At 43.3% G+C, this 12,182-nt stretch overlaps 1 protein-coding gene across 3 annotated transcripts in view; it reads left to right on the top strand.

The window, feature by feature from the left end:
• The first annotated feature begins 4,704 nt into the window (after positions 1-4,704).
• Positions 4,705-12,182, top strand: part of FHOD3 (formin homology 2 domain containing 3) — a 354,796-nt gene continuing 347,318 nt past the window's right edge. For 2 of the 3 annotated variants that reach the window (XM_015854311.2, XM_015854310.2), the window contains exon 1: positions 4,710-4,973. In XM_015854311.2, coding sequence (XP_015709797.1) covers positions 4,809-4,973 — 165 coding nt within the window. In that variant the 5' untranslated portion in view covers positions 4,710-4,808. Of the gene's footprint in view, positions 4,974-12,182 lie in introns of all 3 variants that reach the window. The other variant, XM_015854309.2, reaches the window with a different exon arrangement.

The raw sequence follows: 12,182 nt of genomic DNA, 5'->3' as shown, positions 1-12,182 counted from the left end.
GAAAGGCCTTGAGCATGAAACAGTGAAGGTGAAATAAAATGTCTGTGTACATGAATTAATACCCCTTGCCTATGGACTGGAGGAGCTAAGAGTCCTGTGAGAGTGCTGTATTAAATGGCACCATGCTTGTAATGGGCACATCACATAAACCTCACTATTCCACCTTTTATCAGTGGCAGTATCTTCCAAAGCTGCTTACCTAATGGGAAAGATGTGCACAGAAGACCAGGAATTCTGTGGGAACAGTCAGAACATCCATCACGTTATTTCCCAGGCAGTATGATCTGCATTAAAGTACAGCAGTTGTTTCTCCCCAATTTGTGCAGAATTTTCCGACACCTATGATCTAGTGATTTTGGAATTACACATCATGAACTCACCTTCACTGGCAATGGACAGTACTAGCAACTATTATCAGTGTAGAGTATTACTTTATTTATCAGCCAGCCACCAAATGAAAATAATTCTCAGTAGCAACCGGCTGAATCTGCATGTGTGATGCAGCAGTTAAATCACCACTGACAATCACCTGGTCCATTATGAGTCCTTACCACCAAAACAAAAAGCTTTCTGTGTGGGTGGGCTTCATTATTCCCCGTGAAAGATGTTTTCTGTGAAACAGTTCTCTGGTACCAAATTCATTTTCCATTGCAACCACTAGAAAAACTCCTCCTGTGAAAAAAGAGAAAAGTTTATATTAGAACTGTAACCCTGCACTACCCCTCCTCGGTTCTCCCATCTGCCATCTGAAGGCAAAATTTAATGATAACAAAGTGCTTTGAGATCCTTGGATGAAGGATGCTGAAATCCACAGTATTATTCTTAGTCTCAGGACAGACTGGATTTCTCTCGCACTCCATATTTTGCAAAGTGTGCTGTATTATTTGCCTGCCTGTATTAACAATGACAATAAATCACTATCTACACTTTGCTGAGAGAACTAAGTTTTATTTACAGATTGTAGTGTGGATAAGGCAGAAATACTGTTCCCATCACTACAGTGAGGGATCTGTCAGCACTTTCATTACCATGCTTTAATTCCAGTGGTTTACAAGCCCAGTTTGATTACCGCTAGCAAATAGACTGCTATTTTTCAGCTTTATTAATGTTAAGAGAATAAATCGTGGAAGCTCAAATTGCTTTTGTTCTTCCACGACTAAAATTGGCTTGAATATGAAAAATGAAAATTGGAGAGCGGTTCCACTTGTCCAACAGAAAGAGATAGAGAAGTTAAAGAGGGGGCTGTCCCATATGCTCACACTGTAATGTCAAGGCCATGCATCCTATATTGGTATCAAGACAACGATGTACCAGAAAAACTAATATTCTTGTGAAGCTGCTCCAATTGCTCAGACACACAGTGTATTTTTTTAAGAACCTGTTTAAATACGTCTTTACATTGTCTCTGGGTGGTCCTTGAGTTAAAGGATATGCTTTTGATAACTTTCCATCAAATATGGATTTTTTATTTTTTAATCAAAAAGAGGAAATTGAAGACAAAAATCTGTGTTATTTTAACATTTGGGTTTCAATGGTAAAGAAATTCAAACTTAAGCTCAACATGCTCATTCAACAGTGTATGAAATGCTGATAATAGGGTGAGTTAAGAAGAATAAAACACCCCTAACTGAAAACTTCTAAGTGATGCTTCACTCCTAAAAAATGTGTATGTGTGAAGGATTTCCTCCCAAAGCATTTGTTGTAAGAACCTGGGAGCTTAGGTCTGTGAACTTTATTTGATGACACACAGGCTTTGTTTTTCAGTAAGCGCTTGTGAGATGGAATGAGGGACCCCAAGGCCAGTCAGGGTCCCCAGGGCCTTGCCTTTGGTGCTTGCCTCTTCCACAATGCCTTTGAAGGTGTACAGGATGCAGCCTGGAATTTACTGAGGCTTCTCTGGGGCTGCTGAACTCCCAGACTGGTTTTGTTCAGCATGACCAAGAAAAACCACCATGCCCTCTGAGAAGGCCTTATCTTCTCTGAAGAGAAATGGGGTGAGACAACCACATACACTGTTCTTGTCATGTCCCTAATTGTCTTCCCAGATGCAGTGTCTGTCTTGCCTCATTCTGCATGCCTCTGACAGACAATATCTAGCTGTTTAGTTGCATTTTTACTGTGTGCTAAGTTCTTTTAAAAGCCATTTATGCTCATTCAAAAGACTGCAGTTGGACAGCAGAATTTAAACAACACATCTCTCCTGCCATAAGCACAGATACACACTGACCTTGTAAGGTTACTCATATTTAACCAGCAGATCTCTGTTTCCTCTGTATTAATTCAAATTCTAATAAAGTTCAACTTCTGATATTCAAAGATATATAGAGTTTTGGGGATGTTTGCAATAAGGAAAAAGCACAGGTAGATACACCTCAAAGCTCTGGCCAATTCAGGCTCTTTCCATTTTTGCAACCTCTGCTTTCTTTCCAGCAGTCTGCTCATAGGAAGAACTCACACAGGCCACCTCATATTTGGAAATTCAATTGAACAGCATGATATACCATGTGTAATTCTTCCCAGTGGGATTTATGTTTTGTGGCTAGCTGTTCTGCTGTCGAACCATCTGACCTCCACTGGCTACAAGGATTATACTCATCTTTTTTATTCCATTTTCTGGTATAGGAGGAAAGAGAGTTGATGCCGTCACATGGATGCTGGCTTCTTGGCTTCTGTGATTTATTTATAAGTGCCCTCTGAGTGCAAATGCCTGTCTAATGAGATAATATAGTAAAAGTCAGGATTAATCCAGTGACTGACAATCTTACTCTGCCTAATACTGATCATAGATTAGCAGCAGATATGTATTTGTTTTATGATAATGGAAATTTAATATAAATGGCACATAACTGAATTATGACTAACAAACAAAAAAAAGTATCCTGTCTAATCTTGGCTTTACACTGTGAGAGAAATATACAGCATAAATATGCAAACATACAGGCAGTAATACTGTTTTGTTTTTTTTTTTCTAGGATCTAAATGCACAGTACTAAGGCAGACACAAGAAAATATTTTCTTAAAATCTGAATTTTAAATTGTTTGGATACAAAACTGAAAATAAAGACTTCCCAGCACATAACTTGTGGTGGTTTGTGAAGATCACAACCGAGATGAGAAATGGGGTGAGAGAACCCATATGCCCTTTTCTTGTCCAAGCAGAGGCAAAAGAAGAAGGAAAAACAAAAGTGGATAAAACATTGGCTGTGAAAGACCTGAAACAGCAAAATAGTTTCTGAGTTTTAAAATCCTTTCTGATTTCTGTAATCTTTGTGCTAGAAGTTCTTTACTGAAAATGTGTAATTGTAGACAAAACCATGACAAGCAATTCCAGAGAATATCAAGGCCAGCGGAACAGATAGTTTATGGACAGAAATCCCCTTTTGTCCAAGAACTGGCAAATTTTCCCAACCCAGTAATCAATTTGGGCAGGAAACAGTTGCTTCATCTAATTGCTATGATCTAGAAGTCATGCTTTCTTGCTTAAGATGCTTCATTCTGCAACAAATTCCCCCATTTCTCACAGCACTGCCACTCCTGTCCTGTTGCCCTCTCCGAAAGGATAACAAGGCAGAGAGTGGGGAATAACAGCCATAAAACTTGGTGCACCCGGAGTGCTGAGTGAGATGGGTCCATGCTCAGTATGTGGAAACACAGACAGCCCATGGTCCAGGCAGGGCTGTGGATTTGGCCATAGAACAGGTTCAAGAAGATTAGAGTTCAGTGTGCAGAGCTGAACAGGCCAGAATTAAGGAAGGTGAGATATAATGCAAGACTGAAGACCCAGGGAGGTGAAAAGTCACTGTCCCCAGAGGTGTTCCAAGGAATGTGTAGATGTAGCACTGAGGGACTTGGCCAGTGGGCATGGTGGGGACAGGCTGACATTTGGACTAGATGATCTTAGAGGTCTTTATATGATTCTATGATACTTCTTGAATTGCTCTTCATGGGGGTGGGGAATACATCCTGGGCTATGTGTTGACTGATAAGCCAAATCAGCCTCAGATATATACAACCCCAATACCTAGAAGGTATTCTCTAAGAATGCAGAGACATCCACTCAGCGCAGTTGGTGTGATACAATGTTTCAGGCTAGTTCCCATGGCTCAGTTTTGCAGCAGGCATTATTTAACTTCAGTTATCTCCCTTTAGAACCTTAGTAACACCACACGAGGGATTTAGGCGACTCAGTGGTGCAGCGCTGAGACCCACCCCAACCACGGGGGTCGATGCGCACCTCAACTTTATCCCTCACGGCAGGGCGGCCCGGACACCGTTATCGCTTGCGAGGCGGCCTCCCTTTCTCTGCCCCTAGACCCGGGCGGACTGTCTGGGAAGAGGACGACGACGAAGAGACGCCGCAGCCGAAGACCACGAGGAGGCGCCCGCCGCCGTCTGTGCTTGGCTGCCCGCGCCGGCCGGAGCCGCGGCAGTCCCGCTGCCCGCACGGCGTGCTGCTGCCGGGCATGGGGGAGCTGCTGCCGCTCTGCCCGCGCCCCGCGGCTCCGGCGCCGCCTCCTCCTTCTCCTCCTCCTCCTCCTTCTCCTCCTCAGTCGGCCTGAAGCGCTCCCGCACTCCGGATCCCGGCGGGGAAGGGGCCATGGGCCGCCTCCCCGGGGCGCGGCGGCTGTGAGACGGCCGGCGGCGCTCGGCGTGCCGCAAAGCGGGGAGCCGGGGGCTGCGAGCCGCGGCCGGGAGGGCGGGCGGGCACGTAGCGCAGCGCTGCGCTGCGCTGCCGAGGGGGCGCCCGCGGCCCCCTGCGCTGCCCACTCGCCCCCGGCGCTGCCGCTTCGCCGGTGCATGGATGCGCCATGGCCACGCTGGTGTGCCGGGTACAGTTCTTGGATGACACCGACCCTTTCAACAGCACCAACTTCCCCGAGCCCACCCGGCCGCCGCTGTACACCTTCCGAGAGGACATCCCGCTCGGCACGCAGCTGGCCGGCGTGCACCGACTGCTCCGCGCCCCGCAGAAGGTATGGCGGGATTAGGGCCGGGGGAGTTCGGGGCTGGGAGCCGGTCGGAGACTCGGGGATGGGACGGGAGCGATGCGGGGCCGCCCCCGGCCGCGCTTCCAGGGCACCCCCAGAGCGTTCCCTGCAGCCGCGGCCGGGTGAGGGAGCCGGGAAGCATCCAAAAATCTCACCGCGACCCACTCGGCCCCCCGTTAGGTATCAGCATTGCCCCATCCGAGTGCCTCGGGGCTTAGGGACAGCTGAGCTGCGGGAGGGATCCGAGCTGGGCTTGGCAGGGCTGTATGAGCCAGACGGTTACAGCAAGGGCTTGGGTAAAAATAGCAGCCTGTCTGCTGCCCTTGAAACAATTGATACAGCTCAGGATCTGCGGCGTGTCACCGGCGCAGCCCTTGTCACATCTTACCTGCCTCTGCTGCGTGCTTCTCCTCGGCGTGTGCTGGCAACCACATGCTGCCCTTGAAGCCGGGCAGCCAGGCATGGTGCTTGAATTTTCAGATTTCAAAGCAGTTCCATTGACTGACATAATAATAACGGCCTTTCACTGTTATCTTACATCTGCACATTAGTTCTGCAGGGCGGACTTTTTGTAATTTTTTTTTTTTTTTTTTTTTTTTTTCCACAGAAGAAAGCAAGGCAAAAGTTGTAAAACTTTTATTCACTCTCTGATGAAGTGGGAGGAAAATACTCTCTTAACATCACTTGTTGCATTATATCTTGCACTGGGGAGCTTGCAGGGAGATGACAAAGGGCTGTGTGTGCTCTCAGATTTAAGGATATCCAAAGCCCAATAAAAGTATTTCAGAGAAAAGCTCTCAGAGCAGACAGAAGTTTTGCATTTGTAGAACAGTTTCTTGCATAATAGTTGCCAAGGATACAGCATCCAGAGAGCAGAGCTCTGCCTTGCGCACAAAAACGTTGGGAGTTCTTGGTGCACTGGGTCAATTCTGTTTTCATGTGCTCAGTGCTCCCTCATTCAGAGACTGGTCCCATTGTTTCCAAGGGAGGCTTTTTTTGGAGTCAGAGCTAATTAAAAGGACAAGGCAGATTCTGACACCTCGTAAAGTAAATAAAAAGATCATTTTTTAATCTGAATTTACAGTTTAACCGACCTCATTTTCAAGAGTATTCTACTGTGTTGTATTTTGCCATTATTTCCTTTTTAATGCTGTCTGTGCATTTTTTTATAACCCTTTTCTAACTAAAAATCCCCAAGGATTCTATGTCTGAGGGGTCACCTCAAATCCATGATCACTTCTATGTGCTTAACTCCTGCCCTGCATTTCAGTGTACTGAAATGCATTTCTGGAGCTTATTTGATGTTTGAGAGCTGGATTTCCAGGCTTAGGATGAAAGATGGCAGAAGTCTCTCGAGATGCTATTGAATGATAGCTGCTCAGCTAATGGCAGTGACTTGTTAATCTGGGGCTCTGACTATTGCAAACATTTGTTTCTGCTGTTCTAACTGTGTGGGTAGGCTTGTGGGAATCTGCTTACATGGTTAAAGTTACCTTTGCGTTTGCAAAATCAAGGCCTGTTTATTTCTGGGGTGCCTTAATTATGTCTCTTGGCATTCCCTTAGCTTTTACCAGGGGGAAAAATACAGTTGATTAAACTTGTTTACATTTACTGAATGCACGTAAAGTTTAATTCTTTGTGTGCACTTGCTGTTAGTGCAGCCTTTCTGTGTTTGTCATTAGATCTTCTTGCGTGTTGGTGTGGTTTTGTGAGCCAACTGATTTCTGTCAGTTTTTAAGGGCAGGCTTCCTACTTTCTTTTGTGGTATTGGGGGCATTTTTTTTTCTGTGGCTTTTCCTCCAGGCTACGTTTGCCGGGTCTCTAGGAGGTCACCACGTGAGCTGACCGAGCAGGGCTCTTCCACATTTGTCCTCAAATTTGTCCTGATCTCTGTGATCTCAGAGGAATGCATCTGTCAAAGCAGAGTGCAGCTTAAAATTCAGTTGTCACTTCAATTTGACGTATTTGAGGTTTGACTGGTTAATTAATTACCTTGAAAATTAGTGAGCTAATGGCTAAGCAGACCGTTTAATGTCTTGATGATGACTAGTGCAAAAAATCTTGAAACAAATGTAGCGCTTCATAGCTGAAATATGTAGTAACACCAGTGTCTAAATCAGTCCTGAACTCTTCTAGATGGACTATGTGTTTGCCATTGAGTTCTGCAGGAAAATGATCCATGTTTCTTCTTCCTTTAATCTGCTTTTAAGTTATCAGTTTTTGACTGAGATGAATATTCACATGTTCCTTGGAAGTACGGTGCCACCTGGTGCCTTTGGACCACAAGCTGGTTTGTACAGCACTGAGGAGTTGTATGCATGTAAAGAGATAAAACCTGTGTTTACTGTAGAAGTTTTGCAGTTAATACTAAAGTAACTTGTGTACTGCAAGTCACTGTAGGTTATATATTGTAATACATTACCAAAAACCCCCCTGAAAATTTAAATGAAAAATCAGTCGGGCTGTCAAAGAATTACGGTATCAGCTTTTTGTAATGAACAAGTGTCAGAGTTTGGCTCCAGGTGGCAATTTAATTATTTGGAAATAAGACCAATGAAATAACGAAGAATCTTCCTTTTAAGCTTACACTTAGGTTTGGAAGCAAGTCTCAATCTGTAAAGTGTCTTCTGAATGGCGGTGTCTTTAGATTCTTGTGGAGTAGTGCGCTGAAGTTAGATGACTCAGGTTCATGAATGCTGGCTGGGATGGGATTTACAACCCTGAATGCTTTTAGTATGTGGATGAGGTGAAAAATACCAACTGGCTGACAGGGAAGACTGAGAAGAGAAGGGTCTACAATCCTGTTCTTGCAGGATTCCTTCTCCCTTTTTCCTGTTTCTCTCTGTGCCCGGCTTTGCCAAAAGCCATCCCTTTGGATGAAGCAGCTCAACCTGCACGGTATTGCATTTGGTTCTGCCCAATGTGCGTGGGGCAGATGTGCCAAGTCCAGTTCCATGGGGCACTGTGGTCAGGATTACTCACCAGGAGTGCATGGTGGCTTAAGATGCCTTGATGCTGGTTTGACTGAGATGGTGATATGAGTAGATGCAGTTAAGTACCACAAATTCTGTCATAGTATTTCTAGTCTTGTCTGCAAAATTTTGTTGAGATTACATTACAGAGTTTTTGTGGGTTGCTTTTATTGGTTCGAGTGCTCAAGGTGTTATTTCAGATTTGGCTTTTACCGCATTGGTTTGGGATATTTTTGGTCTATCTTTCTCATTGTCTGTGGTATTAATGAGAACTGGATCTAGTCTGGACTGTGAATTCAGATGGCCCTTTTGCCCATTTCTGTGAACCTTGGGAAAAATCAGGACTGGATCTAAATTTGTGGCTTGGGCGCTGTGCCAATAATGCTCTTTGAATCTAATTTGGTACTTTGGGTTTGTTGGTTTTGAATTGCTTTGAGTTACTTGATACTTCTGACTTGCTGACACAGGGTCATTCAGGAGAGTGGATATATATACATGGCCGAAGTCAAGTGGTATGCTTTTTCTTTTTTTTTTTTTTAGAGATCTTATTCATATAATTACAGCGTGCTGAGTATGTTACCATATTCCATTCTCACATTCCACTGTACTGTTTAGCATTAAGGCAGCTGTGTAAGAACTGTATGTTCATAGTAGTGTAAGAAATCACACTGTTTAATTTATGAAAAAATGTAATTCAAATATTTTGTTTGATAGGGGAAAACAAAAAGAATTTCATTGTGCGTATGGTGTACTGGTTGTCCAGGTGAAAAAGGGAGAGGTACAGTGTTATAAGAATACTTATTTCTACCTCTTGTTCTCTGGAAAAAAAAAAACGGAGGCAGCTTCTCCAGGAACTTGTAAGTAGGAACAGTGTCATTCAAAAAGCAGTACTATAAGCAAATAAGTACATTTGGCACTAGAAGAGGGATTGTGGAGTTTCATTCATAAAGAAGAAGGAATTTAACCCTCGATTAAAAGTCATGGCTGACTCAGGGTGTGGTGCGATGCAGACTGACAGCAGGGACTGTTCCACAGGGCTGTGTTCTGGCATAAGGCTCAGCTTTGGCACAGAGCTCAGTGCCAGAGGATATAATCCTGCCAACAACTTCAGGTTTTCTTACAGCAGAAGTCCTGTCAGCTGTCTCAGGAGCATTAGGAAATGACTTGGTGCATAGAGGCTATTTAGAAAGAGAAAAGGGATGGTTTAGATCTTGATCCTGGTGAGCAAGAAAGCATTTTTGGTTTGGCTCTGTTATGCTTCTCCCTGGACCTAAAGAATAGAAGACAAAATCTTTTCCTATTTGTATCTTAGAAAATCATAGAACATTGAATGGCCTAAGTTGGAAGGGAAAGATGAAAGATCATCTAGTTCCAATCCTCTTGCCATGGGCAGGGCTGCTACTCACCAAATTAGGCTGCCAGGGCCCCATCCAGCCTGGCCTTGAACGTCTCCAGGGAGAAGCTCCAGCATTCACAGCTTTTCTGAGCAGCCCATGCCAGGACCTCACCACTTTCTGAGCAGAGAACTTCTTTGTAAAATTGAACCTAATTTTCACTTCTTTTAGTTTAAAGCCTTGTCTTATCAGTATCAAATTGTATAAAAAGTTGTTCTCTCTCCTGCTTATGACCTCCCTCCAAGTGCTGGAAGGCTGCAGTGAGATCTCCCCAGAGCCTTCTCTTCTCCAAGGTAAATAGGCCCAGGTCCCCCAACCTTTCTTCACAGGAGAAGTGTTCCAGCCCTCTGATCATCTTTGTGCTCTCCTTTGGGCTCAAACACACCGACAAAGGAAACTGGCCAATATCTTCTTCAGTTATCACTGTTAAGGATTGGAATGGAATAGCTGAGGAATATATCAGTCAAGGGCTGCTGAGATGACCAGGTCTTTCAAATTCTTTCTGAGGCTGGTGAGCATCAGCCCTTTCTCATCCTTTTAGAGAAGAGAGTTTAAGAGAGCACTTATTTCCATCAGGTTTAAAAGTTTTCCAGATTTAACCAAGAGTTTCTAGAGTTTACAAAACCTCATACTTAAAGAGGTTGAACAGGAGTCATTTACCAAGGAAAATATGGTAGGATCAGGCTCTGTTTTTGACTTGAAAGCGTGAGCTGTATCAGAATCCTGTGTGGAGCACGATACTGTGGGAGAGCGTAAATGTACTTGGAAGCACAACTGTGAAAAGCTACCCAGCTTCTGGCAGCTTGTTGTTTTCAGCAGTGTCGTCCTTCAGAGATGCTAAGATCCCGGTACAGCAAGGACAAATTAACTGGAAAATGCTGAACTTAGACAGTTTAACATATGAGGTCTTTGAAACCCTTAAAAAGTTTTTTTGATCAGTAATAGTTTTAACAAATTATGGTCCAGCTTAGTTAAGTTGTTTGATTTAGTCTTGAGAAATGTATTGCAAAAGCAGTGGAGCAGAACCATCTCAGAACTCTAGAGACTGAATTGGACAGTTCTCTTTTAGGTTACTTAGCTTAGTTACTAATGGCTCAAGAGTTTTTGTAGAGTTTTAAGAATGGGGGGTTGGACTCAATGATCTCTAGAGGTCCCTTCCAACCCCTACAATTCTGTGATTCTGTGAATGATTGGGAAGAGCATTGTGTCAACTTGGTAGATCTTGTAGTGCTGTTAGATTTTGAAATTTGTTCAAGTAACATTCTGTGTATGGAGGTTTGTATCACTGTAGGATATTTGTATTCAAAAAGTTAGACCTCAGTGCTGTAATTCCTTAGGTCTTGTACTTACAGATTACAAAGTTTTCTTCTAAGTCTAATTCTAGATATGTCCTTTCTTCCAAACTCTTCTGAAAGAGCTCTATGAAGATTGCTGACAGCTTCAGTTAACAAGAGACTAAGAAGGCTTCAATCTGTATCAGTGTTGGTGAAGAAATGATTAAAGAAAGATGTGAAGTTGGTGTGCTGCAATCTGCTCTTCATCTTTTGCTGTCCCATATAAGAACAAGACTTCTAAAAACTTTTTGGAGCTGTTTTCTCTTTACTGTGCTTGAGGAGCTATCCTGTCTTGTAATTAGGGTCTTTTTTTCTATCTGGTCTGGCTTTGCTTGGCTGTGCTTCTGTATACACTGCCCCTATGTAAAGCAAACAAGTGTTAAGTCACCCTTCCATCACATTCTCACCTGTGGAGGTTCTCTCAGCTTAACAGTTTACCCTCTTGGCTGTTTAAGTACTCATGCCTCTCTGGAGGATCTGTTTAAAAGAGCCACAGAACCACAGTGACTTGAAGAGAAAGTTGTACCTATTTTGAAATTTAAAGTAACACAGTCGTTCTGCCTGGAATTTAACGAGCACAGGTTAGGACCTCTGCTGTTTCAAAAAATGTATTTTTCAGTGAGCCCAAGTGGTCTGAACTGGGATTATACAATTCTTTGATAAACAGTGCATCATTAGGCTGTACCTATGTATTGGGATATTACTTCATTATTGGCTCAAAAGAAAGAGTACCAGCCTCTATGCCTCTGTCATCACTTTCCACACCACCTGGATTGCATTATATTAATATTAACTTTATATTATATTACAGTTATTAAGAAGACAGTAAGGAATGTTGTTACATATTTTTAGCAGAAGAACAAGCTGGGACAAAAGTAGCAGTGAGTTCTCTGGTAGGCCCAGCTACCTAGAAACATCTGCAACCATCTGGTGTATGAAATTACTGAAGGAAAGGTGAGTGAGACTTAAAAGCTCACTTTCCATATGTCATCAGCTTAACACATATATGTATAAAATGCATTGCAGTTTACAATTCCAAACACTTAAAAAGAAACAGTTCTTTAATTCCAAGCATTTTAAGAATGCTTAAAAAAAAACCAATACAAAACTTTAGACTTTTTCCTTTATTTTCAGAGTGACTATTTGACTTCAGTGTTCATACTATTAAACCGTGAGTCCATTCTGTGAGTGCAGTATTTATGTGAATTACAAAGTCCAGAAAAACTCTTTAATTTTCATGCTGGATACCCAGTCAATATGTTTAAACCAAGACAAAGCAGTGTGCTTAGTCAATCTCTTAGTAGTATCAGTTGTGATTTTGTGACCCAGTTGGCTCTATAGCAAAGAGCGAAATGACTGGAGAGGGGTGGTCAGCAGGGATAGGGAGGTGATTGTCCCTCTCTACTTGGCTCTTGTGAAGCCCCATCTGGAGTACTGTGTCCAGGTGTGGAGCCCTCAGTATGAGAAAGACATAGAGATTTTGGAAAGGGTCCA

The sequence above is a fragment of the Coturnix japonica genome, chromosome 2 (assembly GCF_001577835.2).
Source record: "Coturnix japonica isolate 7356 chromosome 2, Coturnix japonica 2.1, whole genome shotgun sequence".
NCBI classification, from domain to species: domain Eukaryota; kingdom Metazoa; phylum Chordata; class Aves; order Galliformes; family Phasianidae; genus Coturnix; species Coturnix japonica.
The sequence above is the reverse complement of the archived record's forward strand: the minus strand, read 5'-3'. Positions and strand labels throughout refer to the sequence as shown.